Here is a 17,372-nt window from a genome sequence, read left to right on the forward strand (position 1 = left end):
TTTTTAAAAAGCAAAAACCAAAACCAACCAAACAAACAAAAAACAGAACTAAATACATAGCCTTTATTTCTTCCAGATCAGAGATTCTGGGTTTAATCATATAAAGATGAGGAATCAAGTTTAGCAACCTAAAAATATGTACTTATTAAAACTATATTAACACTTTAGTAAACTATACAAAAAGATAAGGAGACAAACATGTACATTTATCGAACTGCATGTCAGTCAGGCCAGATCCTGCAGAGGGAATTCCCAGCACGACCTCATTCATCTGTGAGGACACAGAACAGTCCTTGTTTAGACACACACCATCTTCTCCTGCATGAGCTGCTCTTCTCGTGGTGGCTTCCTTCTACACACACGTGTGTCTAGTTGTCTGCTTCTCAGAGCAGACGTTTACCTAAAGGATGGTGAAACAATTAGCTCATGCTTATTACACTGGAACGCACATGCACGCACACACACACACTCGTCAACATGAAATGCCTGAGGGGTAGGAAGAATGAAGGGGGCTGGCAGCCAGGAAAGTCCAAAAGAAAGGAGGGAAGAAAACAAAACAAAATAAAACAAAATCTTTTCTCGACTGATATTTTGATAATAAAGTCAATGAATTCTCAAGAATTAATATTGTAGAATATTATTTTAAGATGTATTATATTTGTTTATGCTGTAGAACATTTGTTTTAATGATGCAAAGATGTGTTGCATTCTTTTATGTTGCATTTGTTTAACTCTGGAAGGTGTGTTACTTTGCCTGTCCAAAACACCTGACTGGTCTTATAAAGAGCTGAATGGCTGTCAGGCAGTGGTGGCGCACACTTTTAATCCCAGCACTCAGGAGGCAGAGGCAGATGGATTTTGGTGAGTTCAAGGCCAGCCTAGTCTACAGAGCGAGTTCCAGATCAGGCTCCAAAAGCTACAGAGAAACCATGTTTTGAAAAACCAAAAACCAAAACAAAACAAAGAAAAGGCTGAATAACCAATCAGGAGAAAGGATAGGCGGGGTTGGCAGGCAGAGAGAATAGAAGGAGAAAAAGAGAAAAAGATCACGGAGCAAAAGAAGGAGAAGGACTCAAGGGGCCAGTCACCCAGCCACACAGCAGACGCAGAATGAGGAGGAAAGAGAAGATAAACAGAAATAGAGAAAGGTAAAAGCCCAGAGTCAAAAGATAGATGGGCCAAGAAACAAGCCAAGCTAAAGCCAGGCAGCGGGCATTCATAAGAAAAAAGTCTGTGTATTTATTTATTTGGGAGCTGGGTGTTGGATCCCCTAAAGTGTAAAAGACAAACAACTACAAATTAAGACATATCTTTCTAAATAATAAAATACGTATAAAATATGCAACTTCTATCTAGAGAGATAGCTTGGCATTTAAGAGCATTTGCTGCTCTTGCAAAGAACAAGAGTTGGGTGCGGCTTACCAAGACCAGTAATTCCCCTTCCAGGACTCAGCTCTCTTTTCTGATTTCCATGGGCACCCAAGCACAAATGTGCACACACACACACACACACACACACACACACACACAAAATCCTAAAACTCCAATTGCAGGGGATCCAGCGCCCTCTTCTGGACTTCTCTGGTATCACGCACATATGCAATGCACTTACATGCAGGCAAACATAAAATAAAAATAAATGTAAAACAAAAAACAAAACCAAAAAAAAAAAATCCCTCTACAACTTCTGTTTTCCTGAACACAATATTCCTAAGGAGGCATTTTCAAATAAAGTCCTGCAAAAATAATTTTAGATTTTAAGTTACCTTCCTCATCCACCACCCATTGGAGGAGGGCTGGGGCCTTGAAGATGATTGATTCGACCCATTCTTCGTGGAGGGTTTCCTGGTGGCCTAATAAAAGAAATATCTACTGTTTGGTAAATCCAGCTTCAGTTGGTTCTCTCTTTTTATAGAGCGTCTTGCTATGTAATCCTGCCTAGCCCATAATTTGCAATAAAGACCAGGTTAGCCTTGAACTCAGATCCTGTGTGCCTCTGCCTCCCAAGAGCTGGGCTTAAAAGCCTGCACCTCCACACCTGGTCAATTGGTTCTTTTCATTAAGCACAAGACTACACCCTTTTCAATTAAACACAGGAAAATGAGCACGGTAGCCTCTAAGTGCCATCTCAGCATCTGCGAGGCTGAGGCAGGAAAATTATCAGAGGTTAAAGGCCAGCCTAGGAAATGTAGCCAGGAGCAGGCTATAAAGAAAACCCTACCTCAAAACACAAAAGGCGCACAACCATGTTAAAACAGTAACTACAGTGTGCTACGTGTGGTAGGTAATCTTGGCGGCCAACTTGACACACTTGGAAGATGGAGTGCCAGCTGAGGAATTGCCCCCATCAGACCAGCCCACAGGGCATGTTGGTGGTGCATTTGATTGCTGATTGCTAACAGCCCACTGTGGATGGTGTCATTCCGGAACAGGTAGGCCCAGGTGTATAGTGAAGGTAGCTAAGCAAGCCAAAGGAAGCAAGTCAAAAGCCAGCCTTTCTCCACGGTCTCTGCTTCAATACCTGCTTTGACCTCCCCGGATGAACCTGAAATAAACTTTCCTTGCTCAAGGTGCTGTGATCAATGCTTTCTTTTCCCCAGCAATGGAGAAATGAACTCTAAGTCAGGAATCAAAAATCCAAACACTTACGATCAGACACAAGGCCAGGGAACGGCAGCTGCTAAGTAAAGCCGTGCCCAGCCCAGCGCCACGCCCCATCTCCACTGGGCGCTGGCAGCTGCACATTCAGACCGCACCTGAAGTCTCTCGATCCGAAGGGTGGCCATTAGTTTTCAGCCTCTACTTTTGCTTTTCCATGGTATGTTTAAAAATGTATCATAGTTTGGCCAGCTTGGCTCTGCTGGTCACAAGAGGCAACCTGACTTTTAATTCATAGTAACTTGTTGATTTTGTAAAATGGGATTTAATGTTTTAATTTCTCTAAGTCTAACTCTGTCTAAAATAAGAAAAAGAAGACACACAGGAGAAATACTCATCAGCAAGAGAGGCCACACGCACCCCCTTCCATCATCGTATCTGGAGCCGGACGAGCTTCCATAGCCTCTTCTCTTCTTCACATCTTGCTGAAGCAGAGTTTTGAAACTGAAACAAGGGGCAGAAACAACAGAGGTATCACTTTCGACACCATTGTCAAGTATATTGCCATGACTTTAATTATCATCTCCGTGAGTGGAGACTAACCCAACTTATTAGCTCAAGCCTACACTTCCTGCTGGCCATATCTAGCTGGACAACATCCAGCTAAGTATGTCGAAAACAGGATGAGCCACATGCGATGCCAAAGCTACCGTCCCCGCACCTCTCGTCTGCTAGTGACTCCCGTAGCAGCCTGAAACCAGAGTCCCCATTGCTTTCATCCTTCCGGTTAGGTTTCAACAGAATCTATTTTTTTTTTTTCAGTAGTTTATAGCCATCACCCCCACTGACTCGGTCTCTGGTTTTCCAGTATCTTACAGTCACCAAGACTGCAATCCCTGCCAATAGCCTACCTGAAATCACCCCGAAGGAGGGAAGAGATGAGGACATTGAGTTTCTCAGAATACCAAAAACTGCAACTTTCTTTCTGTTGTTCTCCTCCTCCTCCTTCTTTCTAAAGACAAGGTCTTCTGTGCACAGCCCTGGCTGGCCTTGAACACTGCCAGTCTCTGCCTCCTGAATGCTGGAATTAAAAGTGTGTGCCACCACACCTAGCCTAGTTTTCTAAAAGTGCTAACTAAGACAAAACAGCAAACAATTAGGTTAGATGAGATTTCTAAAAGCCATTAAATGTTTTGCACTGGAAAATTCAAGGTAGGGTCTTATCTTGTCCCTTCTCGGGTGACTTCCCCTGATGCACACCTTGACACTCATCTCACCGTTCCCTGTAATAGGAAAACAGTTACTGATCTTATGCGTGTCTTAGTTAGGGTTCCTGTGGCTGTGATGAAACACCATGACCAAAAGCAAACCGGGGAGGCGAGGGTTTATCTGGCTTACACGTCTACATCGTAGCCCATCACTGAAAGAAATCAGGACAGGAACTCAAGCAGGGCAGGAACCTGGAGCTGATGCCCAGGCCATGGCAGGGTGCTGCTTACTGGTTTGCTTAGCCTGCTTTCTTATAGAACCTGGGATGTCCCCATCCACAGTGGGCTGGGCTCTCCCACATCATTATTAATTAAGAAAATGCCCTACAGGCCTGCCTACAGCCAATCTTACGGAGGCATTTTCTTGATTGATAACTTTCAGATGACTCTAGCTTGTGTCAATTTGACATAAAAGTAGCCAGCACAGCACTGTATGAAGGGAGGGGCTATTCTCCCACATCTGCTCCTTACAACTTTGTAACCACGAGACAGACAAACTCAGGATAAAAAAGACTTGTAACTGACTGGTAATTTTGATAAAAAAAAAAAAAAAACAGCCTGTAAAAGACAAAAGGTAAAACAGAAAAATAACCCTTAAATAAGGAACTGCTTGACATGACTGGCCAGTTTAAATGTTTGTCTCTTCTTCTATTATTGACCTTTAATCTTTCATTAAGTGTTCAGACCCAGGAGTGTGGTACATTCCTAGAATTGCAATATTTAGGAGGCTAAGGCAGGAAGATTACAATGGATTCTAGGCCAACTCAGACTCTCTATGTAACACTAAACCAATTATTCAGGGCTATATAGTACCACTTGGTCTCAAAGGCAAAACCAAATCAAACCAACCAAACAAACAAAAAAACAAAACCCAAAAACCAAAAAGCAATCTGACAGCAGAATGGACAGATCTGGCTATAAGCTGACAAGGTTACCACAGAGGTTCAGGCACAGTCAAGCTCACTAATTCAACATGATATTTATAATCATAAGAAGCCTTAATTCTACTCTGTAAAGCTATTTAAATTAGTCCTTCGCTTCTCTGTGCAGCAGACCTATGAATACAGAGACTCGCGGCTGGTCTACGGCACGCTCAGCCATGAGTGGGTATCTGTATCACACAATTCCTCCCAAAGATCAGGGAACAACATGGAAAAAGGGGAGAAAAGAGTCTAAGTGCCAGAGGTTGGAAGAAGGGACAAAACATGTCTCTTACACATTTTGCACCTATGAGTTCTCCAAACCTGTGGGTGCTTGCATAGGATCAAGCCAGGCAATAGTGGAGCATGGATGTGGAGAGGAGCACACGAGCCCCTACTCCTAACCCAAGAGCTGTGACATCTGATGATTGCTAAAGGGAGGGAGAGTCGTTTGTTTCCTTTGGGGGTGTGGTCCCAGACAGCGTTCCCGGGGATGGGCCCACACCCATTTGGGCAGCAGTAAATATACTTAGTGGGTCATAAAAATAAGAGAAAGAAGGGAATGAAGGGGCATGGATGGCATGGGGTAGGTAGAGAGGAAAAGGGGATGAATACCATCAAAATACATGGCATACATGTATGAAATGTTTAAAGATAACCAATCATCGTAATGTAATTTGATCTGCTTAAGTATAATGCAACTAACTGTTTTTATACTTACAAAAAAACCACAAATTCTGCTATTCCCCAGAAGAAATCTGTTATAAAAGACAATCTCCACGGGGACTGATTCCGGCTGTCCAACACTTGTCCTAGAGAGAATAATAATAATAATAATAATAATAATAATAATAGAGTAAGTGCCACAAGCCCACAACTTAGCATTGCACTTAATCAATAAGCTCAGGTTTTAATTTGCCCACTATTTCAAATTAGTCAACATGAGAGGTCCGTTGTGAGTGAAGTAAAATTCTGAGATCTAGAGTCCATCCCTTGGGTGGTATTTTGAGATCTAGAGTCATCCCTTGGGCGGTATTCTGAGATCTAGAGTCATCCCTCGGGCGGTATTCTGAGATCTAGAGTCCATCCCTTGGGCGGTATTCTGAGATCTAGAGTCCATCCCTTGGGCGGTATTCTGAGATCTAGAGTCCATCCCTTGGGCGGTATTCTGAGATCTAGAGTCCATCCCTTGGCGGTATGTCTGCAGCATTTACCATCTTTGAGTGCGCAGCTGTATGAGCACACCCACAAACACCACACTGCGTACTTCCAAAACTACTTGGTGGTCCCCAGCTGAAATTCTACCCCTTCAACTTTGGCTTCCATGACTTCTTCCCTGTAACCCTTGGAAACCACCAATCTTTTTTGCCTCTGTAAATTACTGTAGAATCTCACAAAAGGAATTAAACCACGTCCATCTTTTGTGATCAGCTTGCTTCAATTAGCATAATTTAGGGTTTAGCCATATGACAGCCAAAACAAAATTTCTTTCTGTTAAAAAGATTGACCAATATTCCATTATATATATTTATAATCCATTCACCTGCCAAAGGACATTTCAGTATTCTATTATGAATCATGGCACTATGAACATAAGTATACAAACATCTTTTTTCCAAGAGTTTTGAAGAAAATCAATGGTTTGGTTGAGATGCTTACACTGCCTCCAATTCTTCTTTAGAGATAGAGCCCCACTTTGTAGCCCTGGGTGGCCTTAAACTCAAGAGATGTGCCTACCTCTGCCTCCAGAGTGTAGGGAGTGTAGTGACATTTTGCTTGGGCTGCTACACAAAGAAAGCTTGCCCAAAGATCAGAGTGCGGAGCTAGCCACACTAGTTAGCCATAGAGAGCAGTGCCTTTAATTTCCCCAGGACTCAGGAGACAGAGGCAGACGGATCTCTGTGAGTTCTAGGCCACCCTGGGCTACACAAGATTGAATTTGTCTAAAAGAGAGACAGAGCTCACACAAAGATGATATCAGCACTTGGGATCCCATGCCTTTTATCCCAGCACTAGGGAGGTGGAGACAGGAGTGATATGGCTGGGCGGAGAGAGGAATAGACAGGAGCGCAGAGTCAGCTGAGGATGCAGTCTGAAAATTCATTGGGCCAGGATCGCCTCTTTGGTCTGAGAATTGGAGAGGTAAGAACTTCAGAGGCTGGCCACTCTGCTTCTTTGATCCTGCAGTGTTCAGCCCCTGATAGCTGACTTCAAGTTTTTATTATTAAGAACAATTAGAATTTGTGCTACCTAGGGGTTAAAGGTGTGCACCAACACAAGTGACAACATCTACTTTCTTAAAGGTGTCCAGAGAATTTCTCTTCCCACTTCCAAGGTCTCTCGCCTGTACAAAAAGTTATTTAGATACACAGACCTTTAGAGTAGCTATTTTGATAAAATTCTTTACAGAGAGTCTATATGGTCCAAGCACTGACAGGAAGTTAACATGTTCTTTATTAAAATACCCAGCATTTTCTGTAATACTGTGCTCTTGAGTCAAATAACAGACTCTTCTTTATCACAAGTAAAACTGAATCCATATGATAAAAGCAGGGAACAGCTGTGCCTGAAGCACCTGTCTTCCCCATTATCTGACGGGCTTTGCCAGTTTCCCCCATCCCTCTTTCAGGGCTTATTTCTCTCTCCTTTACCAGCTTCTTCATTTGTTCACTTGGATTTAATCTCAGTGAGGCAGAGAAGAAAAGGGCGAGACAATCAAAGGGTGAGTGCCCAGCTCTGCTATGCCGGCTTCTGAGGAAAACTAGTCCAGAGTTCACTATCACTGGGATAAGAGGCATCATCTGGCATAAGAATCATCAATGAAGTACTGATACATTCAGTCCTTCGAAGATGGATCCAGCTGGAGGCCATCAATTATCCCTTTGCAATTCTAAAGAACTACCTGCACATCCGCCACTCCACAGGGCTCTTTGCACTCCTAAATTCTAAAGTGCACCCCGCCAGCAGAATCCTCCTGGATCCCTTAATCTCTGGACGTACACAGATGAATCAAATAAAACCACACCTACTTCCAGGGACGCAAGAGAGGCTTCCAGGATTGCACAAAGGATTTCCACATACATCACACAGGTTCTGGCACTGATGTGGCCCAGACATGCAGTATCTCTTCTAAGTTTCTTTGTGAATTGTCTCGGATTTTCTATTTAATTAGAGACTTGCCCCCCAAGTTCTTTCAAACTGGGGCAAAACCTTGAGTTTGGAACTAGCTACCCTCTTAGGGGAGGAAACCTATCAAAACTTTTGTTTTGCCTGACGTGGGGGGTGCGATCTTTTAATTCCAGCACTTGGAAGACAGGTAGGAGGATCTCTACCTGACATACACAGTGAGTCCAGGGCAGACAAAACTACAAGGTGAGATCCTGTCTCAAAAACTTTTTTCATGTTCGTGCTAGTTCTGCCTTATTGTCGTCGTTGCGATTATTTTACACATTATAGAGGCAGTATGGTAATACTGGAGCCAGCCTGAGTTCGAATTCGACCGAAGTCATTCACTGCCTTTGTGATAGTGAGGGAGCGTCTCAGCCTGCATCCGAAAACCTGGGATAGTAAAATTTTATCGGAACAGGACAGTTACAGAGATGAATGCGGTGGCAAGCAGAGAATGCTGCCACAGTGGCCCCAAACAAAAGCTCTCTGGATGCCGGGTTAGAATCACTGTCATTACCGGGGAAGAACACTCGCGCCGGAGAAGAACACAATCGCAAATCCAAAGTCGGAAATTCGCTACGTGAGGAGGCTGAGGCCCGCGGGGCTCCGGTGATCGTGTTGGTCCGTGACCAACCGAGACCACCCAGCGGGATGGCAGTCCGGGTCGCCCGGGATGCGCCTCGGGTCCCTCCGCCTCCGTTTCCTCCCGGCCACCGGGCAGCGATGTGCGGGACCCGGTGGGCTAGGACTGAAGAACCCCACGGGAAGGCCCTCACTCACCATTCGAGATGTAAACCATCTTCCCTCCGGGTGCCCGCTTCGAGACGCCCGGGGAGACCAGCTCAACTCGCCTCTCGCCCCGCCCTTGACGTCACAGGCCACTAGGAGACAGGCTAGAGGTGGGCAGCGCCCATTGGCTGTGGGGAGACGCGTCCAGACCGGAAGTCCCGCCCAATCGCGGAAGTGAGTTTCGCTGGCGTGGAAGCCGTGCCTGGCAGGAGGGTGGGTGTGACGTTAAGCTTCTCTGTTTGAGGGGCCTCTTTTCTCTTTATGTTTCCGGTTTAGTGGTGAAGTCTTCGATGCCACGGCCCCACCGACAGGAAGTCGCTTTCTAGTGGGTAGATAAGCGCAGGGTTTGGGCCAGCGAGGCGGTCAGGTGTTGCAATGACTCGGAGATCCTGGGCGGCCGGAAGTTCCTCAGCTTTCCAGATGTGTTACTATTTGATGGTGTGGAAGGCACAGGTCCTGAGGTGATTGGCTCCAGCGTGAAGAACCCCAGCACCAGGCTTTGGGGAAACTCACTGATAGGTCCCCTCTGGACGTATTTATTCCCTTTAAACCAGGATTTCTGCTGAGTTCACAAGACGTGGTTTTTGTTTCGCTTTTTAAAAAGTCTCACTCTGTAGTCCTGGCCTGGAACTCACGTTATAGACCAGGCTGGCCCTGAACTCAAAGACAGGCCTGCTTCGGTCTCCCGCCTGCGGGAATTAAAGGCGTGCTCCACCACACCCGGCTTTGTTTTGTTTTGTTTTTGTTTGTTTGGTTTTTTGAGATGGTGCTGGTATCCCAGGCTGCCTTGGAATTCACTTTGTAGACCACGCCTTTAATCCCAGTACTTGTGGGAGGGGGGTGGGTGGGTGAATTCGGGAAGTAGCATTGTTTTTTGTGTTTTTTTTTTGTTGTTGTTGTTTGTTTTTTTGTTTTATTTTGCTTTTGATCCTCCCCACCCCGACAGGGTTTCTCTGTGTAGCCCTGGCTGCCCTAGAACTCACTCTGTAGACCAGGCTGTACTGGAACTCAGAGATCTATCTGCCTCTGCCTCCCCAGTGCTGGGATTAAAGAAGTGGAACTTTTTAATAGCTCTAGTGACCAAACTAGGAGAAATGAAATCAACTACAGAGTGACAGTTTTCTCTGTCAACATTGCTGAAGTGGCATATGCGTTAGAAGGCGGTCCTATGGCGTCTGTAAATGTGAATGATACTCCTTGCTGCTCCGGCTCCTAGACTATTTCTCTGCTATAAGCATGATACGCCACGACTGTTGTTTCTACTGTAGGGCGCTAACATCCTTCCCTTTTCCTTGCTTTATTTTGTTTTTCTTTTTAGTTTTCATGCTCCATGTCATTTGTGGAAGAACTCCATCCCCCTTTTAAAAGGAAAATATATAAGATTTGGAACCAATGATGCTTTAGCAATGTTAGTTAAGAAAGCATTTTAAACTGAGCCTTTAATCCCAGTGCCCAGGAAGCCAAGGCAGGTCAGTCTGTGAGTTCAGCCTGGTCTACATAGGATGTTCCAGGATAGCCTGGGCTACATAGCGAGCCCCATCTAAAACAAAGATATATTGAGTGAGGTTTGGTGATATTTGCCTGTACATGAGTACACTCTGTTCCATAGTGACGTCCTGTCTACATACACACAAATAGTCTATTCTAATACCTAGAACTGACAGAGTTTTAAATACTTGTTCTGGGAGGAAGCATCCCCTCCCCACCAAAAATTGTGTAATAGGACAGAACAACCAATATCCTTCACTTCATTTGAGACTGTTATGGTCCAATCATAGAGGATCATTTTTGTTAAGATACTGAAGGGAGAGTTAGTATTTTTCCTTTGTGGTGTGTGTGTGTGTGTGTGTGTGTGTGTGTGTGAGAGAGAGAGAGAGAGAGAGAGAGAGAGAGAGAGAGAGAGAGAGAGAGAGGTGCTTGTGGAACCCAGAGTTGATGGGTGTTTTTCTCAATTGCTTTCTACCTTAATTTTTGGCATATTGTCCTCACTGAACATGGAACTGGCCAACTGGCTAGACTGGCTAGAGAACTCTGGCCACCTGCCTGTCTCGTCCTCCAGAGCCAGGGTTACAGTTGTATACAACCACACCTGGCTTTTATGTGGATCCTGGGGAATCTCAATGCAGGCCCTTGTATCTGCCCAGCCGTCATTTTACTCACTGAGCCTTCTCCCCCACCTGGTTAGTGGTGTTTTCCAAGGGCCTTTCTAGTCCTGAGCTGGATCATGCTAATCTCTTGCTTCCTGTCCTCCAGTTGCCTTCGGACAGAAATCCCAGCTTATACTTTTGTCGTACTTAAGCTGTTCTCCAAATTGCAGTAGCAATGATTTGTTTTAATCCGTTAGACTCTAAACTGTAGCAATTTCCCCTTGCTCTTACAGTCTAGGTCCCTGTCATCGGCTACTGATGGACCAGGACCCTCAAGGGCCCCTCTAGCTTCCTGCTACACATTCCCGCCCAGAGCATACTCTGGCAATATTTTTTTAAGCTTTGTGAATACCCCAAGTTTTTTCATTTTCCCAAACTTGCATATACCTTTTCTTTCTGGACCAGACAAACTGACTCGTTGCCCATTCAGCATCTTTCATCCTTAGCTGTCGGTTGACGCGGCCTCATTTCAGAATGTCCTTCCTTGACTTCTCCTCTCCGGTCATTTTAGCCATACTTCGTATCACAATATGAAATTATTAACTTAATTATGTAGTTCTGTGACGTCCCCAGTAAATACCAAGGGATTAAAAGTCCTACCAGTCTGGGCCACATAGTTCCAGGCCAGGAGTTGTTACAGAGTGAGACCTTGTCTCTATACACAGCACCAGGGGGCACACAAAGAAGGGAGCAAACACCAGCTCCTGACGTCTGGACTCTTCATTCCTTTAGTTAGAGTTTATTCCAAGTCTTAATGAGTGATTTGCTAGGAGCTATCTCCACTAAGCCCTCCCTCCCTCCCTCCCTTCCCGTCCATGTTACTTTCAGCCTTACAAATTTCCTTCTAGCCTTTCTAGCCGCCACCTGCCAAACATCGCCCTGGTCTGTTGCTGGTTGCCTTGATAGAGCTTATTTGCTGCTTACATTCACGTATTCGCTCTGACTTCTAATTCCTTAATAGACCGTTGTTTTCCTGAATTCTTACTCACGTGCAAGCATCCTCTTGATGAGAACATTTCCTGCCTGCTAAAAGTTTACTACAGGGTTGGAGAAAGGGCTCAGGGTTGAAGGCACTGTCTGCTTTCAGATGTGCCTAGTCCAGTCCTCCTAAATTTTTCCTCAACTTGCAAACATGTTACTTACAACATGTTACTTTATTTGCTGAGAATATGTCTGTCTTGCTTTGAAGAATTGATTAAACTTAAAGATTTTTTTTTTTTTTGAGACAGGGTTTCTCTGTAGCTTTGTAGCCTGTCCTGGAACTAGCTCTTGTAGACCAGGCTAACCTCAAACTCTCAGAGATCCACCTGCCTCTGTTTCCTGAGTACTGGGATTAAAGGCATGCGCCCCCATGCCCAGCTCTAAACTTAAACAGTTTTAAATGTGTATGGGTGTTCTGCCTCTCTGTAAGTCTTCATAGTTGGTGCTCATGGAGGCCAGAAGAGAGAGTCAGATCTCCTGGATCTGGAGTTACAAATGGTTGTGAATTGCAATGTGAATTGCAATGTGAATTGCTGGGAATTGAACCCTGGTCATCTGAAAGAGCAGTGAGACCACCTCAAAACCAGAAAAAATATTTTTTTAAAAGTAACTTTATCTTTTTACATCTTTATATGATTACTAGAAAAATTTACACTACATATATGGCTCACATTTATAGTTTAAAGTAAATTCCTAATAGACACGACTGTTCTCATAAAAGGACATTATTGGACCAACACAGAAAAGGTGAAGTAGAATAAGGTAAAAAAAAACCATTTGTTAGACTGATTTATTTAGTGATTTGCTTAAAGCATTGCTTGTACTGCCTGTTTGCCAACTGTTACTTCACTTGCTGCCTGAACAGAATGACCTGGACAAATAGCTGAAACAGTTGTTTGTCCTTCATGACCTGCTGACTGCCATGGGCATTTTATAAAATCTTGCGCGGTTGCTTGCCTCACCTTGTGGTTTAGAGTCTTTGACAATACAGACTAGATGTAGCACAGGGCCTTTCAGGATGGAGCTTTGCTTTGGTTCCCTGGTGGCGTCTCCTCTCTTCTGCTCCTGTTGGTGACTGCATGCTTCTTCTAGAAAGATTTATTCATTCAGTTATCACCACAACGGCAGTGTTTGTGTGACAGCCTGTGCCGGACAGTATTCTGAATGGTTTTTATCTCAATGCTAATAAGTGGGTTCTCTTACTATTCCCATTTTACAGGTAAGGAAACCAAGTCATAAAGACCTCATGCAGAGATGTAGTTTCTTCGTCCTGTAGTTTGTGACCTTAACTTTCCCCACAGGTGGAGATATCACCCTGAGATGCAGTCAACCAGAGTATGCTTGTTATAGAAAGGCAGATCTTTCTAGAAACTATTTGAATGTATCTCCGTTATGCAAGTTGCAGGAGAGCTATCCAGTTTTTCTCTTCTAGCTACCCTAGCAAAACCCTTCTGAATGTCTCAGAAGTGGGTTACCTTATTTCTGCAGCAGTCCCTGGCCAGGGAGACAGGTCAATCAGAAGCTAGAGCAGGCGATTTCACTACTCTGTACCCACGTCAGGTGGCTCCTAACCACCGGTGACACAGCTCCATGAGATCCAATGTCCTGTTCTGACCTCAGTGTCACCTCAACACCATAGCATTCATACACTCAAAATAAAATCATCTTAAGTATCTAGCCTTAACTTTCTGGTTCTGTGGAGGTTAATGCTGATAGTCAGTTCGATGAGATTTGGAGCCACGGTGGGAACATGGTGGGTCATGCCTATGAGGGAGTGTTAAATTAGGGTACCTGAGGGGAAGACCCACCCTAAGTGTAGGCAGCACCATTCCATGGACTGAAGTCCCAGACTGAAGAAAGCTGAAAGCAAGCTGAGCATGGGCATTTCTCTGCTCCTTGGCTGCAAATGCAATGGATAGAGCTGCAGCTGCCGGAAGCTCCTGAGGTTGACGCCCTCACAGTGGTGGACTGTGTCCCACAGTGTGAGTCCAAATCAACCCTTTCTTTTGCTTTCGTCACAACAACAAGGTAAACAACTGGTCCAAATTTTCTTACTAAAGGAGAAATAGCTGCTCAAATGGTGACTTTGTAACCTTTGCATCCTTCTTGCTCTAGCTACTCCAGCGACTGATGCAGACTGCAGTAGTTACAAAAGGGATGTATTGGTCTCGGTTTCCACAGTAAACCAGTAGAGGTGTAAGTAATGATTGCCTCTTAGGGGTGCTAAGTCCTCATTGAAGTTTTTTCTTTTTCAAAATTGTGTTCTGTAGTCCCCAGATGCTCTCCAAGCCAAGTAGGATGACTCAAACATGTAATCCCAGCTAAACTGAATCCTCTCTTTCATTTTGTCTGGGAGGGGAAGGCAGAATTGCCATGAATCTCAGGCCAACATGGGATGCAGTATTAAGACCCTGCTTTTTTTAACTTTATATTCCTATTTATGGAGTACAAGAAACAAGAGAAATATACATTTCATTAACATGTTTATGGATCTCAATATATCATCAATCGTTAGATTTAATAAATTAGAATATAGGTTATGTGCTATGTCACTTCAAGTTCTATATTATTAACTACTTTTATTAACACACTGACTTGGTACAATACATTTTATGGTTCTTGCATCTTGTGTTTTTTTTATGACACCTATAGTAATATTGAAATAAAAAGATACAGCACATACCAGGGTGTCCCTACAACAGGATTCAAGGTTCATCTTCATGCCTCGGGTCGCTCAGAGACATTTTTCTTTATTTTTTTTTTATATTTTATTTGGTTGTGTGTGTGTGTGTGTGTGTGTCTGTGTCCATGCCACTGTATGCATGTGGAGGTAAGAGGACAATTTTTGGGAACCAATTCTCTTCTAGAATGTAATTCCAGGGAATCAACTCAGGAAAAAGGTTTGGTGTCAAAAGTTCTTATCCTTGCAGCCATCTTGTACTGTTTTGAGATGAAGCTCTCCTGTGTAACTTCGGGCTAGCCTCAGACTCACAGTCTCCCCACCTCGCCCTCCTGTGTAACTTCAGGCTGTCCTCAGACTCACAGTCTTTCACCTTGCCTACCTGTGTAACTTCAGGCTGTCCTCAGACTCACAGTCTCCTACCTCACCCTCCTGTATAACTTTGGGCTAGCCTCAGACTCACAGTCTCCCCCACCTTGCCCTCTCAGCGCTGAGAAAACAGGTGTGTGCCAGTATACCCAGATAGCCTGATTCTTTGGTTTATTTTGTGGTTGGCTCACACCATTCAGCCCAGGCTGGCCCTCCTTCATCCTCCTCAGTGCTAGTTACTGATGTGAGCCACCAAGCCTGGATTCTCTCTCCTGTTGACCAAGCAATTCCTCATTTGATCGTTAGCCCTCTAATTTTGAAGAGCCTTTTCTCGTATTGTTCAGAGCCTTTTAGTTGCCTTCCGAAGGAGAGTTAGTATATATTACCTAATCCTCTTGGACAGAAGTGGAAGACGTCACATGTATTTTCCAAATCAACATGTTAGATTCGGGCTTAGATCATCAGATGCCGCGTGGGTTCGACTTTTGAACATTATGCTGCTTATGTGTAAGCTTCCCAGGAGAGCTACCGTTTTCCTTGTGTGGTCAAACACATTATTATAAGCAGAAAAGAGTTATGAATAGTAAACTAAAATGTGGGTGATTTAAAAACACATTTATCTTGCAGCAAAGGTTCATGACTAAACAGACAGATAGGATCTGATTTTCTTTTCTTTTTTCTTTTTCTTTTTAAAGATTTATTTATTTATTATGTATACAGTGTTCCGTCTGCATTTACACCTGCAGGTCAGCAGAGGGCACCAGATCTCATTAGAGGTGGTTGTGAGTCATCATGTGGTTGCTGGGAATTGAACTCAGGACCTCTGGAAGAACAGCCAGTGCTCTTAACTGCTGAGCCATCTGTCCAGCCCCCTAGGGTCTGATTTTCATCGATGCTCTCTGTCCTTTTAAAGATAGGGTCAGTGAAAATGATTTGCACTCTAGTCTGTTAGGAAAAATTTTGTTCTTTTGGCCCATGGATAAGTGTTTATGAATGAGGTCATTAGCTGGGCTTAAAAGGACTTGGTGGCTGCGTTTCCGTGGCTCAGGTAGGTGGCCAGAAAGATTGTTGCCAAAGCTTGGTCCTTCTCTCACTAGGTGTCTGTCACAGTTCAGGCTTCAGTGAGGACTGGCTTCCCCAGGATCATGTGTCTTAATGTTTGTCCTCCAGCTGGTGGCATCGTTTGGGGAGGCTGTGGGACTTGCTGCAGAGCTAGTGGATAGAGACCATTAGCAGCAGGGCCTTCGAGGGCTACAGCCCAGTGTATTTCTGGTTTCTTCTCTCTTTCTTGATTGGCTAAGATATGAAGAAGCCAGGCTCACATTCTGTCACCATGGGTAGAGCTGCTTCAGAAGCCATGCTTTCCCTGCCAGGCTCAATTGTGAGTCTAGGTTAACCTCTCACCCTTCAAGTGGCCTCTCTCTGCATCAAAACTAGTAACTGTTACCTGAGGCAGAGATGGGTCTTAGCTTCAGAACATCATCCTTTTCAACTATGAGCAGCTAATTTCTTTTGCTGTAGAACCCTCTCTCTCTTTTTAAAAAATGATTTATTTATTTATTGTATATAGTGTTCTGCTCGCATGTGCCTTTGGGCTAGAAGTGGGCATCAGATTTCATTACAGATGGTTGTGAGCCACCATGTGGTTGCTGGGAATTGAACTTAGGATCTCTGGAAGAACAGCCAGTGCTCTTAACTGCTGAGCCATCTCTCCAGCCCCCCTCTCTTGTTTTCAATGGGACGTCTGAAACCAAAATTGGAACTGGAATCTGGCAATCGAAGAAGTGTTGCTTGATATTCTTTCATTTCTCTTGAATGTCTTTAGGTGCTCCTTAGTGGCACCCCATCTTTCATGTTCAGACTGAGATATTTCACAAGTATGGTGGGGACTGTATGTGCAGAAAGTAGAACAGCAAGTGGAAATGCTGGTAGCCTCCTCGGATCCTCGCCTGCTTGGTCTCTCGGTCTTCTGCCACCGAGCCCAGGCCACAGGGGAGGGAGTCTGGCAGCAAGACACAGAGCTGTGCTCAGACTCCTGTTTAGGGAGGTGACAGTATAAACAGTTCCTACTGGGATCTGGTAGGCTTACTAGGAACCTAGGGCTCAACCTCTGGGGCTCTTCTACACGGGGAAGCCGCCCAGAATGTGCCTTTGACATTCCTGTCAGGTCACTGAACTTAGAAAATACAAGATTCCAAAGACTCCATGTGGCAGTGCATGTTTCCCCTTAACTTTGGAAGTGTTCGTATCTTTAACCCAATGTTTTCAACTTCGGAATTAAAGAACAACGAGGAATGTTCAGAGAGATTTGTGTGCAGGGATATTTATCCTAGGTCTGTTAGAAACAATAAAAAAGGAAGTTGCAGTTTGTTATATAGTAGAGATTAAATTTTAGAATACAGTGGCATACTATACCTTAAAATAATTCACATTAAGTTAAATAAAATGAAAA

At 44.2% G+C, this 17,372-nt stretch overlaps 1 protein-coding gene across 1 annotated transcript; it reads right to left on the reverse strand.

Moving 5' to 3' along the window:
- Positions 1 to 1,762: 1,762 nt before the first annotated feature.
- Selenok (selenoprotein K) lies at positions 1,763 to 9,130 on the reverse strand. Its single transcript, XM_038350174.1, has 4 exons — positions 8,735 to 9,130; positions 5,508 to 5,598; positions 3,019 to 3,102; positions 1,763 to 1,853 (listed from the first exon to the last, which is right to left on the reverse strand). The coding sequence occupies exons 1-4, from the start codon at positions 8,751 to 8,753 to the stop codon at positions 1,763 to 1,765; spliced, it is 285 nt and encodes a 94-aa protein (XP_038206102.1). The 5' UTR covers positions 8,754 to 9,130.
- Between the last annotated feature and the right edge of the window lie 8,242 nt (positions 9,131 to 17,372).

Source organism: Arvicola amphibius, chromosome 12 (assembly GCF_903992535.2).
Source record: "Arvicola amphibius chromosome 12, mArvAmp1.2, whole genome shotgun sequence".
NCBI classification, from domain to species: Eukaryota; Metazoa; Chordata; class Mammalia; order Rodentia; family Cricetidae; genus Arvicola; species Arvicola amphibius.